The sequence below is a fragment of the Cheilinus undulatus genome, linkage group 12, assembly GCF_018320785.1.
Source record: "Cheilinus undulatus linkage group 12, ASM1832078v1, whole genome shotgun sequence".
NCBI classification, from domain to species: domain Eukaryota; kingdom Metazoa; phylum Chordata; class Actinopteri; order Labriformes; family Labridae; genus Cheilinus; species Cheilinus undulatus.
Window position 1 is genome coordinate 12645174 of NC_054876.1, and position 15976 is coordinate 12661149.

At 39.0% G+C, this 15976-nt stretch overlaps 1 protein-coding gene across 1 annotated transcript in view; it reads left to right on the forward strand.

The window, feature by feature from the left end:
* The window catches only part of gabrb4 (gamma-aminobutyric acid type A receptor subunit beta4), a 39973-nt gene extending 25071 nt beyond the window's left edge, over window positions 1-14902 (forward strand). The window contains exons 4-8 of the mRNA XM_041801574.1: window positions 7678-7815; window positions 10920-11072; window positions 12862-13118; window positions 13715-13807; window positions 14090-14902. Of these exons, the coding sequence (XP_041657508.1) occupies window positions 7678-7815; window positions 10920-11072; window positions 12862-13118; window positions 13715-13807; window positions 14090-14443 (995 nt within the window). The 3' untranslated portion in view covers window positions 14444-14902. The remainder of the gene's footprint in view (window positions 1-7677; window positions 7816-10919; window positions 11073-12861; window positions 13119-13714; window positions 13808-14089) is intronic.
* The last annotated feature ends 1074 nt before the right edge of the window (window positions 14903-15976 follow it).

Sequence of the window (15976 nt, forward strand, 5' to 3'; positions counted from 1 at the left end):
TAGAACAGAAACATATCAGATGTGGAAACTGAGACATTTTACCACTTCATGAGGAACAATTGCTCATTTTGAATTTGATGGCAGCACCATGTCTAAAGAAAAGTAGCGAGTAAAGGCTGTAAAAGTAAGTGGTGCTATGAAACAACAGCTGGAGGAGAGGTTTGCAACTAACCAGGTTAAAGTAAAGATATTTCTTATTGTAAAATTGTGCAGACTTTTACTATCCCAGCATCTACAGTAAATAATATCAATAGATCCAGAAAATCTGGAGAAATCTCTGGGCACAAGGGACAATACCAAAAGTTATTATTGGCTGCTTGTGATCAGTTTAAAAGCCTGCAGTAGTGCCTGTGGCGTGGGCAGCTTAAACATCTGGAAAGAACTATCAATGCTGAAAAGTATAGAGGTCTTTGAGCACCACATGCTCCCATTCAGACAATGTCTCTTTCAGGGAAGCCCTTGCATACACATCCATCACAACAGCCTGGCTTCACATTAGAAGAGTCTGGGTTCTGAACTGGCCTTCCAGCAAAGAAGACCCAGGACTGTTGAGCAGCTAGACATTTACAGTCTGTTGTTAAAAGAAGAGGGGATGGTACACAATGGTAAACATAGCCCTGTCTCTACTTTTTCGGGATGTGTTGCTGCCATCAACATATGATGAGCTAACATTTTTTAGCATCTGTTGTTTTATGTTAATTGTGAATAAATTCTGGGTTTATGAGATTTGCAAATCGTTGTATTATTTTTGTTTTACATTTTACACAGCATTCTAACTTTTTTGGAATTGGGGTTGTATATTAATATATAGTACGTCGGAATTGGTATTAGCCATTTTCAGTTAATCCGTTGTTGTGATGTATCATTCATGTGTCTTATCAAGTATTACAGAATCCCTGTATCTTGGTATTATCATTGTCGAACATGGACCATGGGTTGTATTGAATCTTAAATTACTCTGATCCCAAATGTCCGCGTTGGGAGGTGATAGATAATTTTGTGTGTGATGATTTAGAGGAGCCATTAGTGAATATTTGTCTTCTTTACCCATGTGTGCTGTTTGTTCGATGTCTTACCTCTGCAGTTGATGACTGTCAGGAGAAATAGAGATGAAATTGCGCTGCTTTGCTGATGTGCATTGATTATTGTTTCCTCCCAGTGACAGATGGACAGGGCTCCACTGGATCATTGCAGGCTGAAGGTGAAATGATGACATTCATATGAGGACATTAGCTGACCCTCAGTGTGACCCTTGACCTCTAAATTACACAGGTGTCATTACGTTGCTAAAGAAATGTAGTTTAATATCAGCTCACATCTGCTATAATCATTTGAATGAACAATCTGCTAATGGGGCTCATAACTAGGGTGTAATTGGAGGAAGTAATGAAATATTGGTGAAGTGTCATTAAACACCTGATTCAGGGATGATTCATTAAGGAGCTGATCAGTGTTGATCTGGATATTTGGTCCAACAAGATACTGCACAAAAATTGTGTTTTATAAAATGCATTGTAACATTTGGGTATATTTTCATTATATTATCTATAAAGTGTGTAGTTTGATGTTTCAGAAGGATTAACCTGAGTATGGATAAAAACACAAAGCCTTTAGTTTTTTTGACAATTTTTCATGTATAGCTGCCTTAAATTGGCTTTGAAGGAAACCAATATTTAAAAGAAAATTTACAGTATATTCATTAACCAAATGTTATTTATAGCTCAAGCTAAGTAGCATCAGTAAGCTTTTCATTCAAAGCTGACATATTAAATTAGGATTTATAAACCTAACAATACACTGAATACTTTGTGTTGCTATCACCTGAAGTCACTTTATCAAGATACATGATTATTTAAAAAGGGTCAAAGTTGAGGCTGACTGCTTAGAGATATTAAGTTCCCAGTTTGAGTCAAGCTTTACTGATGCAAATTTAAAAAATGAAATATATCTTGAAAAGTTCTTTACTTCAAAAAGCTGAACTTCTATAGCTTCTGGGATCATCCCATACAAGGTGAAATATCAAAAATCTAAAATCCACTATCTCAAAATATTAGAATCTTGTGGAAGAGTCCTGAGCCTTTATTCTCTCACTCAGGTTCAGTACACACAACCACAATCATGGGGAAGACTGCTGACTTGACAAATGTCTAGGAGACAATCATTGTTATCCTCCACAAGGAGGGTAAGCCAAGGAGGCCACTGTTGAAAGGGCAGTCTGTTCTCAGAGGCTGTATCAAAGCATATTCATGGAAAGTTGACTGAAAAATAAAAGTTTGGTAAGAAAAAGTTAAAAAACAACAGGGATGAGCTCAGCCTTCAGAGAATCGTCAACAAAGCAGATGCAAGAACTTAGGGGAGCATCATAAGGAGTGGACTGAGGCTGGATTTAGCAGATCAAGAGCCACCACACATAGACGTGTCCAGGAAATGGACTACAAGTGTCATGCTCTTGAACCACATACGTCATCATCAGCGTGTCACGTAGGCTAAGAAGAAAAAGAACAGGATCGTTGCTCAGTGATCCAAAGTTCTGTTTTCAGATGAAAATTAATTTTGCTTTCATTTGGAGATCAAGGTTCCAGAGTCTGGAGGAAGTACTCAGAGGCCTAAAATCCAAAGTGCTCTTGAAGTCCAGTGTTTTTAGTTTCTAAAGTCAGCGATGGTTTGTGTCATCTGCTGCTGTTTGTCCACTGTGCTCTATCAAGTCTAGAGTCAACGCTGTCAGTCATCTACCAGGAGATTTTAGAGCACTTCATGCTTCCATCTGCTGAGGAGCTTTATGGAGATACTGATTTTCCTCTAGCAGGACTTGGCAACTGCCCGCAGTGAAGCCAAAACTACCAGAAACTGGTTTGCTGACCATGGTATTACTGTGGCTGATTGGCCAGCCAGCTGGACTGACCTGAACCCTGTGGAGAATCTCTGGGGAAATATCAAGATGAAGATGAGAGACACCAGACTCAAGGCTGCTATCGCGCAACCTGGGCTTCATAACACCCCAGGAGTGCCACAGACTGATTGGCTTCATGGCACATTGCATAGATGCAGTTATTATATATAAACAGAGCCCTGACCAAGTATTGAGACTAAATGAATATAATTATTTTGACATAATAGATTTTTGTGAGCTGTAAGCTGTTATCATCAAGATTAAAACAAGAGTAAGTAATGAAATAAAACCAGGGTCAAACTTACAGAACATTAACAGACCATAGCTTGCTCACATATTGATATTTGGTCTCTATAAAGGAAATTTGTACCTGAGTCATCATCTTGGAAAAGCTACACTCAAACAAACAGGAGGAAATAAATGAGACTTCACATAATATTACACATTATCTAATAATTGCATTGTTTCATGTCCTTCCTTTTTTCTCCAAATGCTTTAATTTTATGAAATCAATAAGTCGGAGAAAATGTGCTGCTGCTGTAATTAAAAATTGTATTTGCTTGATCATTTTCATTGACCACCCCATCAATCAGCCAACATGCTCAATAAAGCAGAAGCAGATATTTGCAGTTCTTCTTGTTGTTGGGGATAAAAGTGCAGTGTTTACCCTCAGGGACATCAGCAGGCAATGAAATATGGATATGCCATGAATTGGAAAGTTGCAGGAATATCTGCTGTTTGCACTGGTGGGACTTGTGCACATTGAGCGTCATTTTGATTGATTACACAGGCAGTTGTTTCAATTTCATGGACAATGTCACATTTGCTTACCCTATAACCTCACAGAGAGATTTAATGGTAATGAATCCCGGTCTCTTAGCCAGTTTAATGCCATCCAGGTCTGGATGTTGGGTAGCAGGATGTGAAATGTAGGAACACTTCCCGCTCTGAGGAATGGCTCTGCAGTGAATGCATACTGCCCTATTGACATAAATCTACCGCTGTGGTCACTTTCAATTGCTCTGCCAGTGGAAGATGTGTGTGAGCGCCGTAGCAGGTGACACATGTTAATAAATATTCATGCAGGTGGTAATGCATGCAGGAGTTTAATTGCACATAGGAGGAGGACAGTGGTGCATGTGATTGTAGGCCAAGAGAACAAGCAGATTTAAGACTGAATGTTTTTGTGCTAATGGAGAAAACACAAGGTTGAGTTTCTCCAGCCGTACCTGTAAGTGTCTAGGATATCAGCAGCAAAAGAATATGTTTTCATTCAGACAAAGAGGTCCTAAAGGTCCAAACAAAAACAGACACTCATTTTTCTAAATGTCGAAGTAGTGTCATGAACATTTTCAGACAGAAACAGAGGCCTACTATCAGAGTGAGGTGTTGTTTTATGACTTACCCTACCACTGCCAACATCAGTACACATGCATTGATGCCAAAACAATCAGGAGTACAATAATTAATTATTTAATCTCAAATGACACCAGTGATGTAAAAAGAAACATTCAGATGTTTCAATAACTGCTCCCTATCTAAATCTTGATGACAAAAATAGATTACAAACACCAAAGCTGTCAAAGACATTGCAGCCAAACTCAAACACCAAGGAATGTACAGACCAATCACACATCACATCAAATTTAAGAACATTCGAAGATTAGCTGCAAGCAAAATAAGGGAAATTGAATTTTATTTTTAAAAATCAAAGAAGAAAAGGGATCAAAATCATGTTTTTTTCTGGAGCTACAGTCTACTTGGGCATTAATTTTTTTGAATAGATTCCTTTAAGGAAAAAGCCCTGATGTCAAGTTATAGTTGTCATGGGATTTGATTATTATTAGTCATCCGTTTAAGACTTTCAGTTGTTTTCTTGATTAAATGTTTTAAGTTTTAGCTGCTTCTGGTGGGTTAGAGAGTTGTTGCAGATAGGTTGAGCAGTCTGGCTGCAGACCTTACATCTCTGACAGCCACTCTCACAGACCATTCATCTGAGACATTGTTTATCTCAGAATTAAAGTGCTGTAATTTGCTGATACTGTGTATTTCCAATTTTAGTTTTTTTTTTTATTCAACTTTATCCATAAACAAAGTCTGTTGTCAGTCAGGCCATAAAATAGAGGAAAAGGTCAACAGTCTAACCCAGGATTGTATTATGTATAGACCAGTGTTAATTTTGGCAGCTATTTTTAATTTCAGTCTTAGTCTTAAGACGAAATGTCTTTTAGTTTAAGTCACTTATTTCATTTTTACCCTTTATAGTCGAGTTATAGTTGACGAAAAACTCAAGATATTTTCGTGTAGTTTTAGTCCATAGAAAGTCCTCACATTTTAGGATTTTCTTTTAGTCCAAGCATTTATTTTCATGCCTAAATCTGATACCAAATCATGGTAGTGTGTTCTCTGCACTCTGTCAAACCTGGGGTCCCTGCTTTCTACAGCCGAGAGGCAGAATAGATACAGCCGCATTGTTTTTTGACAGATTCACCACCCGTAGAGAAATATCATGGATTTAGAATGTCAGACGAAAACTACATTACATTTTAGTCTAGTTTTAGTCATCTTGACAAAAAGACAACTTACTTTTTGTCAGTTTTAGTCATCAAATATCTATTTTTGTAAGTCATAGTCCAGTTTTTGTCATGGAAAAAAGGCTGTCAACGAATAGTTTTAGTCATAGTTTTAGTCGACAAAATTAACACAAGTATAAACCCATTATAGAAGTAGTTACAAAAACGATGGCTTGCCCTAGCATCATTTGCTTTGGCAAAAGCTAATACAGCTACACTGGTTCCGTAATGAACATTACTACAAAAGCAAATGAAGCTACGTTTATATTGCTTAATCAATGTGAGCTTTAACAAACATAGCAAAAGCTAATGTGGCTACATAGAGAACTTATCTCTGTAGCTTACATAGCTGCCCTGAGAACTTAGCTTAGGCTACATTAGCCACCTAGCTATGTGTGCTACCTACCATTATCTATAGCTAAGTTATCTCTAGCAATGTGAGCTAAAGCAAACATAGCTAAAGCTAACTTAGCTATGTAAATGAAATAGATATGTAGCTGCTTTGTGAGCTTAGCTTTGACTGCGTTAGCTACATAGCTCCATTAAATCTAACATGCTACACTGGTTACATAATTAATTTTCCAACATAAGCAAATGTAGCTACGTGTATGCAGCTTAGGTAATGTGAGGTTTAGAAAACATAACAAAAGCTTACATAGCTACGTAGATAACTTATATTCACAGCTTATAATGCTGCTTTGTGAACTTAGCTTAAACTATGTTAGCTATCTAGCTATGTTAGCTACCTAGCTATGCTAGCTACCTAGCTCCATTATCTATAGTCAAGTTAGCTTTAGCAATGTGAGCTTTAGCAAACATAGCTAAAGCTAACTTAGCTATGTAGATGAAATAGATATGTAGCTGTTTTGTTTTTTAGCTTTAGCTATGTTAGCTACATAGCTCCATCATCAACATAGCTTACACAGCTAACAGAGCTACGTGAGCTACAGTTGCTGTGTTGGTGTTTTCATAGAGGACAAGCTTTTTCCCATAAACAGGCTGTTTCCTTGGCTTTATAAAGAGGTTTTACAAGTTAGTTTTTAACCTAAAATTTTTGGTATCCTATCCGTATTTCCATTCTGATTTATACAGTGTCTCAGATGAACAGTTTGTGAGAGTGGCCGACGAACCGTCTACAGCCAAACTGCCTTGGATATGTTTGCTAAAATGAACTCACAAATCAACTGTTTCAGTGGTTAGGGCTGTCGCTTCACAGATAGAAGGATCCTGATTCAAACTGCTTGGGTTTAAAGCAGGAACACAGTGCATGCTTGGGTTCTTTACATGTACTCCAGATTCCCACAGTGCAAAAACATGCTCTTTAGGGTGACTGGTGACTCTAAAATGCCTGTTGATGTGAGTTTGACCATGAATTTCTTTCTCTATTGCAAACCTTTCCCCAACCTTCCCTTGCTGACAAACCTTTTAGGGAATGAGCAAGCAAGTCAAACATTTCTTGGGTGGGTTGTGGTTGGTGAAAAAGGGCTTTTAATGGCAGGTGTGGGGACAACTACAAGAGGTTTCCTGCCTCTTGCCCAGCAGCCCCATAAACGTGATTAATTTCCCTTTTCGTCACATTTTGAATTCAGCTGTTTTGTCTTTAAAATTGTTTGTTTCATTTTAGATTTTTGTACAGTCTTTCTTCTGTTTGGATACAGACCTGGTTTTATTTTGAAAGAACAAAGATAGATAGATCATTATGACATGGACTTAACCATGGTTAAAGTAACTTGTTATGGATTGAAAAGGAAATAAGGACACAGATAAAAGTGTAATGTTTGAAATTACAAGGTACAGATGACTTTTCACTTTGATTGAGCTGCCTGTGAGTTTTTAATGTGAAATTAGACATTAAGGAGCATTAGCGAACTTATTATACACCACCTTGTCTGCAGAAAGATGCTGCAGTAGCTAAACCAAAGTGTACTGACAGGACATTGAGGCATGTTGAATCTTAATAAACCATGATTAATGCATTACTGCTGACAGCCCCCAAAATACCTATCTGAATAGGTTAAGTTCTTGGTGTCCTGTAAGCCCATCCAGGCTTACAATGATTGCATTACCAAAGGGCTCAAGATTAGTGCTAGATTACTGGCAAGTATTATCCAGGACTCTGCAGTCGACATCCATACTCTCATCATAGTTAACTTTCTTCACCCCTCTTACACTGTATGTATTTTCTCTTTCTTCTTCCCTCTTACCTCTGCACAGACGGATACACCACAGATGACATCAAGTTCTTCTGGCAGGGAGGAGACAGCGCTGTGACGGGTGTGGACAAGTTAGAGTTACCTCAGTTCTCCATCGTAGACATCCGCCTGGTGTCCAGGGAGGTCAGGTTTACTACAGGTAAGGCTGTTTGAAACATAATGAAGCTGGTAATGACGGTTCTTACATGCTCTATAAACAGCTCTGCATGCGTGTCATCACTGTGAGCGGAGGCGCCAGTGAACACGTCATTGTTACTGCAGGGACTGTGATCATATTCGGGTCATTTAGAAAGATGATTTCCTCTTTATTGGAGCAGATTGTGGGTGGTCATTTCTGCACATTTGTAAGGTGTGAAGAGACTTGCAAAAAACAAAGTGCCAGAGAAATACCAAACATTGACTCACAAGAACTTCAAGAAATGTCTTCATACATATTTATCATTATTTTCTGATTTCAGATATCAGGAAGCTGTTACTCTTTATTTCATAGGGATTTACTGTCATTTTTACCTCTTTATTTGCGGCAGAACTTGAGGCCTTTGCACACCTAGTCTGTTTCTTTCGTCCCGTTTTTCACACGTCAAAAAGAAAATCGATCTCATATTGTTCCAATCATGTCTGCACACTGATGCCGAAATTTTCATCTGTCATTATTTTTTTCAGAACAGGTTTAATTTTATGCAAATTTTTGCATCAGCCCAAATCATTTCCAGGGTAATTGATGATTCAGATCAATACATGCTGCTTCCTTCTCGCTCGCTCACACCGAAACCTCATCTTTAACACTGTAGTTTGCCCATTTATTATGTGGATGCTATAGTATGGGGCGGTTTTATCAGAATGGACCACATTCCTTTATCAAAAAAGAGAACAGAGATCTCCCCACCTGCTTTGGCATGAGTTCATGGTTGTTACAGGGGCCGGTAAACACGCTGGCTTCAGGTGGAGCCATTAGCAAAGAAGGAGCAAAGAACCACATTGAAAGCTATCCTTGGTGGGGAAGATGCTTTTGTACTTCTCCCTGCCAGCCTCAGCACAATTTTATCCACCAACAAGCTCCACTGTTCGAAAAATACAACAGCGCACACGAGATGAGCTCTTGTTACTTGGTGTAGCTGTGCATGGCTACTACCTCATTTTGTCTTGTTGCTGTGATTGGCCAATAATGAACGTGACAGACAGAATGCTCATCCAACCACTATCTGTCCTTTCCAAACACTTTGTATTGGAGGTTTCCTACATGACTGTGAAATATACCCAATGTAATGGATATTTGACACAGTCTATCTGTTGTGTCAGGTTAGATGTTAATTGTGGTTTTAAACAAGCTAAAATAGCTAAAAGCACCATCCGGAAGTCATTTGAGATTTTTAGTAGAAGACACTGCTTACACAAGTGCAACACAAGATGAGAAATGAGGAAGTAATGTCGGATTTGTTGAGAGGGGGCGCCAAATCAACATGAACCGACCATTTTTAGCTGGAGCTTTCAGTAAAGGATCTGACTGATTCTTTAAAGCAGTGGCTCTCAACTAGTCCAGCCTCAGGACCCACCAGTCTCTCCTATGACAAATCGCGACTTAAGTTTCCAAAAAAAAGTTCAACAATGCTTATTTAGTTTATTGAATATGTTGCAGTCTGGAGCATGATTGGACAAAAATACATGATATGAAAAGAAACGGACAAAACTGACAAGTTTTATACCCTCTTTACCCATCATTGTGTGTACATTTTTGCCAGTTTTCCCAAGATCTTGAGAAATTACTCCATTATCATGGGAAAAGTAGCCCTTTCATTACAAGAAAAGGATATAAATTAGTTGAAATATTGATCAAACATTTCAATGTACCCAATTTCACAGTAAAACAGTGTAAAATGAAAGGTATTAATGCATGTCCACTAAGGACTTTAGGACTTTTTTTTTTTTACTGACACTGAGTCACGACCCACTGAAAACTGCTCCGTGACCCACTTTTGGGTCCCGACCCACCAATTGAGAACCACTGCTTTAAAGAATGCTCCCCAAAAATGTTTGTTCACAATATTTCTACCCAAAATCACAATGCAGTCTAATAAAACTATATATACAGTTAAAGGAAATGCATATTCTGCATATTAATCACAGTAACTATAGAAAAAGTCATGGTGGTCTGCAGTATGGATTTACTTTGTAGTGATATCTTATTATTACAACTATCATGAGAATGCTTCTGTTACCTGATTTTAACTGTTCCTCCTGCTACAAACAACCTTGCTGTTTTAAAAGTCTATTTTAAGTGCAGTCTTCATGTTTGACTTTAATCACACTTGCAAACATTTGTTGCCCCCATTAATCTCTGATGTATTTGGGTGATCTAAGGCGTTTGTCTCACACTTGATGAAGCATGTATGCGAAGGTATCGATTCATTAAAAGATTTAGAGCAACGTGGAGATGATGAGGTCATTCATCACTGTGTGAGGCCCATAGCAAATCGCCTTTTAGATTAAAACCATCACGTTTATCTGAAGCCCTTTTTCTTTGTTGACACGTCGGAAATAAAACTGTAGATAGAAAACGCAGAATAGAACTTAACTATATTTAGAGCAATTTGTATTGTTTCCAACCTCGTAAATATCCAGCTCTGGCTGAAGCAGAGGGATCCCGCCTTGATGTTTATATTGCTTTTTGCAGCAGTGTTGTATTGTTGTGCTTGTTTAAATTAAAGTGCAGTCAAAAGTGCAATTAATGTGCTGGCACAGTCAGCTGATATTTCCCTGCAAACAGTGCAATGAAGTGACTTACCACCTCTGCAAACATACTGTACTTCTCCTTCCTCTTTTAGTGTAAAAGTATGCGATGCAATTATGCACCTCTAACGTGCCCTTTTGGTAATGTTTAGAGGACAGAGAGAGTGCAAGAGAAAAGCAGAGCAGCTCTCTGTGACAATCCTCAGAGGGACGCTGGAGCTGCCTGCTGAGATAGGGGGTTGCAGAAAAATCTGCCGTGTTTGCGACTTTCTGCCATGTTTAATTGGAATCGAACTTGTCCCTGGAAAGGAATCCATCGCTTTGGGGAAATTAAGTGCTCCATCTGAACAAATGGAGAAATGACTACCCTGCGCGTTGTCAAAGTGCAGACTTTGGAACTCTTAAGTTGTGCCAACGTTTCCTCCTCCTCTTCCTCTCCCTTTTTTTATCCACTGATGTGATTTCACTCTGCCCTGCTCCTTTTCATACTATCACTCCATCCCTTTTCCCTTACAGGTTCATATCCAAGGCTTTCGCTGAGTTTCAGGATTAAGAGGAACATTGGATATTTCATCCTGCAGACGTACATGCCCTCCATCTTGATCACCATCCTCTCCTGGGTCTCCTTCTGGATCAATTACGATGCCTCTGCAGCTCGGGTGGCCCTGGGTGAGACATAGCCACCGCTGCATTATTAAACTTCCACATGTCTTCATTGAAATCCACTAACTGTCATGGGAGATAACGGCATGTAGCTGAAACATGTTCAATATTGATGTGCACTAAAGCTACATTTACATAAAGCTATCAACTTAAAAAAAAAAAATCACTAAACGAAATAATCAAACTAAGCCTACAGTTATATCAGTGCCGTCCTGTTACTCTCATAATGTATTATTTTACACCAAAACAAACATAAATGTGCTTAAGTTATACTATAAATAAGTCTGAAAAACCCACTTACTCCCAGTGTAATATTTACATATTTTGTGCATTTGTCTGTATTCAAAAGTGTCTGTTATATACACTCATGGACAAAAGTATTGGCACCCCTAGAACTTTTCTAGAAAATACACCATTTCTCCCAGAAATTGTTGCAATTACAAATGTTTTTGGTATACGCATGTTTATTTTATGTTTATTTCCTTTTTGTGCATTGGAACAACACAAAAAGCAGAAGAAAAAAGACAAAATTGACATAATTTTACACAAAACTCAAAAAGTGGGCCAGACAAAATTGTTGGGACCCTGAACTTAATATTTGGTTCCACACCCTTGTGAAAAAAATAACTGAAACCAATATCTTCCTATAACCATCAACAAGCTTCTCACACCTTTCAACTGGAATTTTTGACCACTCTTCTTTTGCAAACTGCTCCAGGTCTCTCAGATTTGAAGGGTGCTTCTTGCAACAGCAATTCTGAGATCTCTGCATAGGTGTTCAATGGGATTTAGATCCAGACTCATTGCTGGCCACTTCAGAACTCTCCAGTGCTTTGTCTCCAACCATTTCTTGGTGCTTTTTAACTATGTTTTGAGCAGACTCCAGTCTGGCTTTTTTATGTCTCTTTGTCAGCAGTGGGGTTCTCCTCGGTCTCCTGCCATAGCGCTTCATCTCGTTCAGATGACTCCGTGTGGTCCGAGCTGACACTTTTGCAACCTGAGTCTGCAGGACAGCCTGAATTTATGTGGAAGTTGACTGAGGATGTTTATCCACCATTCCAACTATCCTTTGCTGCATTCTTTTGTCAATTTTTCTCTCTTCCACATCCAGGGAGATTATCCACAGTTCCATGGGTTGTAAACGTCTTGATTATATTACACACAGTGCACAAAGGAATTTCAAGATCTCTGGAGATGGTCTTGAAACCTTGAGATTGTTCATATTATTCTACAGTTTTGCTTCTTAAGTCCTCAGACAATTCTCTGCCCTTCGTTCTCTTCTCCATGCTTGCTGTGACACACACAGGCACACAACACAAAGGTTGAGTCAAATTTTATATATTCTAACTGGATTCAGGTGTGATTTCTAGATTGCAGCACCTGTTACTGCCACAGGTGAGTTTAAAAGAGCATCACATGCTTGAAATAAAATGATTTTCTGTTTTTCGTGTTGTTCAAATGCACATAAATAAAATAAACATGTTTATACCAAAAATATTTGTAATTGCCACAATTTTTGGGAGAAATGGTGTATTTTCCGGAAAAATTTCAGGGGTGCCAATACTTTTGTCCATGACTGTATAACAACACTCATCTCGGCTGGTACAATCAGTTTGATCAAAACAACTTTACTGAGCCTAAGCGGTTGAACCATCCAGTATTGTTACTTGAACTGAAGGTTCCATTTTCTTCCATGACTGAGTTAGATTTTTGTATTAAACTGTTAGTAAATGTTCAAAGTCTACCTAGCATGTCTGATGCGGAATTCTCTGTCTCTGTTTGCTGCTGTGCTCAGGTGTGACTACGGTGCTCACCATGACAACTATTAACACCCACCTTAGGGAGACTCTCCCAAAGATCCCATATGTGAAAGCCATCGACGTCTACCTCATGGGATGTTTCGTGTTCGTATTTCTGGCCCTGCTCGAATATGCCTTTGTAAATTATGTGTTCTTTGGCCGGGGCCCTGCGCAGCAGAAGAAACTCAGCGAGCGGCTGGGCAAAGTCAATAACGAGCGCACGAGATACGAAGAGAAGCGCCTGAGGGAACAGGTTTGCATCTTTATCTGCTACCTCTAATTCACCTCCGACTCCTCTGTGTCAGTCAGAGTTCAAGTACAACACAGCTATAAGATTTGAAGCTATGCTCATTTATCCAAAGACACATACAGTATTCCCCGCAGTAATGTTCCCGGAGCATACTAATGCCACCACAGCCAAATATGCATTCACCGACCATCATCCATCGCTTCCCCCTCAAGCACTGACTGCTTCCTATTGAAAAGGTCTTTCTCATTGAGATAATGATTCATGTAGCTCTACAGTGGTGTTAACATTCTCATTTCTTATTTAGGTTGTTGTCTATGTTTATGCTGCAGGCTTCATTCACTCTCAGTATGCTACCTTATTTCCACATCTGGTTTACCAACTGAACAGAACAAAACATAAAAATGCAGAAGCTTAAATTACACTGAAGCAGTCAGACTGAATGAAGCCACTCCCTGTGTTGACTGTGTGTGAAGTACTAAATGCTTTTTCAAAGTTGTTAACTCTGTGTTTAATACATTGTGAAATCTTTGGAAAAATTGTGCTTATTTACCAGGTTTAGCCGTTTTAATGTTCTCTTCATTTTTCTTTCACATTGCAAGGACTCCATTTCGTCGCCGTTTCAAACCAACACCTTCAGCAGGTCATATACACAGAGAAGAAATCTGTATCTCGAGGAACAAAGAAAAGTTGGGGTACATCTATTTGGAAATCATATCGGCTGTAGGCCAGCCTTCACAATAAGAGTCAGATTTTTGTCACGTTTTTTTCACTAATAGATTTATCTTTAAAGTTTAACTATTGCTGTTGCATGCTTTAATTGACGTTCCATATCATCCCTACATTTTGCTTTAGCTTTACAGCTTTTGGGATGGGTGGTGGGGTTAATTTAAGTTTTATTATCAGGGGAACTTGGGGCTTCTGCTCATAATCTCTGCCCTCGCTGACTCTCTTTCCATTCCCCCTTCTTTTCTCAGGTGGATGCGTACGGAAACATCCTCCTAACCACACTGGAGATGAACAACGAAGTGATGCCTTCAGACGTGGGGAGCAGCGTCAGTGACTCTCGGAACTCCGTCATGTCCTTCGACAGCTCCGGGGTCCAGTTCAGGAAGCCCATGGCGCCCCGGGATGGCTTCAGCCACCACTCGCTGGATCGGAGCGCCATGCGGAGCCGGGCCAACTGTCGGCTACGGCGACGCTCCTCCAAGCTCAAGTTGAAAATCCCAAACCTGTCAGATGTTAGCACCATTGACAAGTGGTCCCGGGTCATTTTCCCCATCACCTTTGGATTTTTCAACCTAATCTACTGGTTGTACTATGTGAATTGATGTGCATCCCACTAGGAATCATGGGCCATATTTTGAGAGCACATTAAATTGGCTTTGATACAGTTCCTAAAATATGTATACACATATACAAGTTGAACATATGTATATGCATATTTCTATATATTATATTTATATATACACATGTGAAACCTGAAGGACCTTTCTGCTGTACAAAGTATTAATAGGATGACTTGAATGTTTAAGAATAATTGTGAGAGAAGAATTTCAAGGCTTTGAGTTTCTTTTTGCTCCTGAAAGAAACAAACATACAACAAACAAACGAAACCCCATCAGGGGCCTTTGGAACTAAAGACTGCATGATATTTTTGCTAAAAAAAAAACAAAGATAAAAAGAGACAGTGAAAGCTCTTGGGAGAGAAAAGATGTCTCAGAGTCCCATCGACTTTTTATTGATACTTATCGTGATCAAAAATCCTCTTCTGCAGCTCATGAAATCAGTGGTGGCTCGTCCATTCAGGCATCAGCTGAGTGAGATCCTTGACACCCCCCTCCCCCCTCCTTTCAATCCCATGACCCCCCCTCCCATTACCCATGGATAACATGCACGGAAACCTCCGGTTCTACTATGTACAGCAACCTTGTTTGGATTATGTGTTGTTCCTTGGGTTTTTTGAAGTGAAATCGTTCTCTTTATCAGACATCGGTCTCCATAAGGGGGACACCTGGATGGGATGTTTGACCGCCGCAGAGTCAGCGCAAAACTTGTATTCCTTTTCTCTTCTCATGTTCATTTTTAGAAACACATCCTCGGGGGAGGTGGTGGTGATGGTGGTGGGAGGGTTGGGGGTCTTTTTCATTATGGTTAAAAACAAGTGCTGATTATTGTAGATATGATTTTGTCTTGAAAAATACTGTGATTTCTGAAGAGTGTCAGAACATGTTCTAGAGCTAGGGGCATTATGAGATAAAAAAAAAGAGTCAAAGGTATGCATTACTCATTTTGATTGTGTGAAAAAAAGAAACATATTCTATACATTTATCATTCAGATGCTCATGAAAGTATACTCGTAATGTTGATTTCCTCTTATTGATTGATTCACATAGAGTCCATTGACGTCATATCCTGCTTTGTGTTTGCTAAAAAAGGAAATAAGGGTGAGTTGCTTTTGTGATTCATTGGACATGGATATATAAGGATCTGTATATTCAAAAGAGTCAACATATCAGCCCACAGTTTGACCAGTTGTCATTCAGTATAAAGTATTTATTTGTTTGTTGCTTCAGAGTTGGAGTCACAGATCCTGCGGGAAGACAAATTTGGGAGAAATGGGCAGAAGACATGGGGAGAAGAATTCATTATTACTTCAAACAGCTTGAAACCAAGAGAATTAAACATATAAGCTTCATTTTGAATCAAAAAGTCATTCTAGGGTGAGAAAATATGGGATATATACAGTGCCTAAAAAAATATTTAGCCCCTTGGATTTTTTTACTCTTATTAATTTCATAAATCAATCATGGTCAATATAATATGGCTTTTCTGACAACAAAATATAAGAATAATGTCAAAGG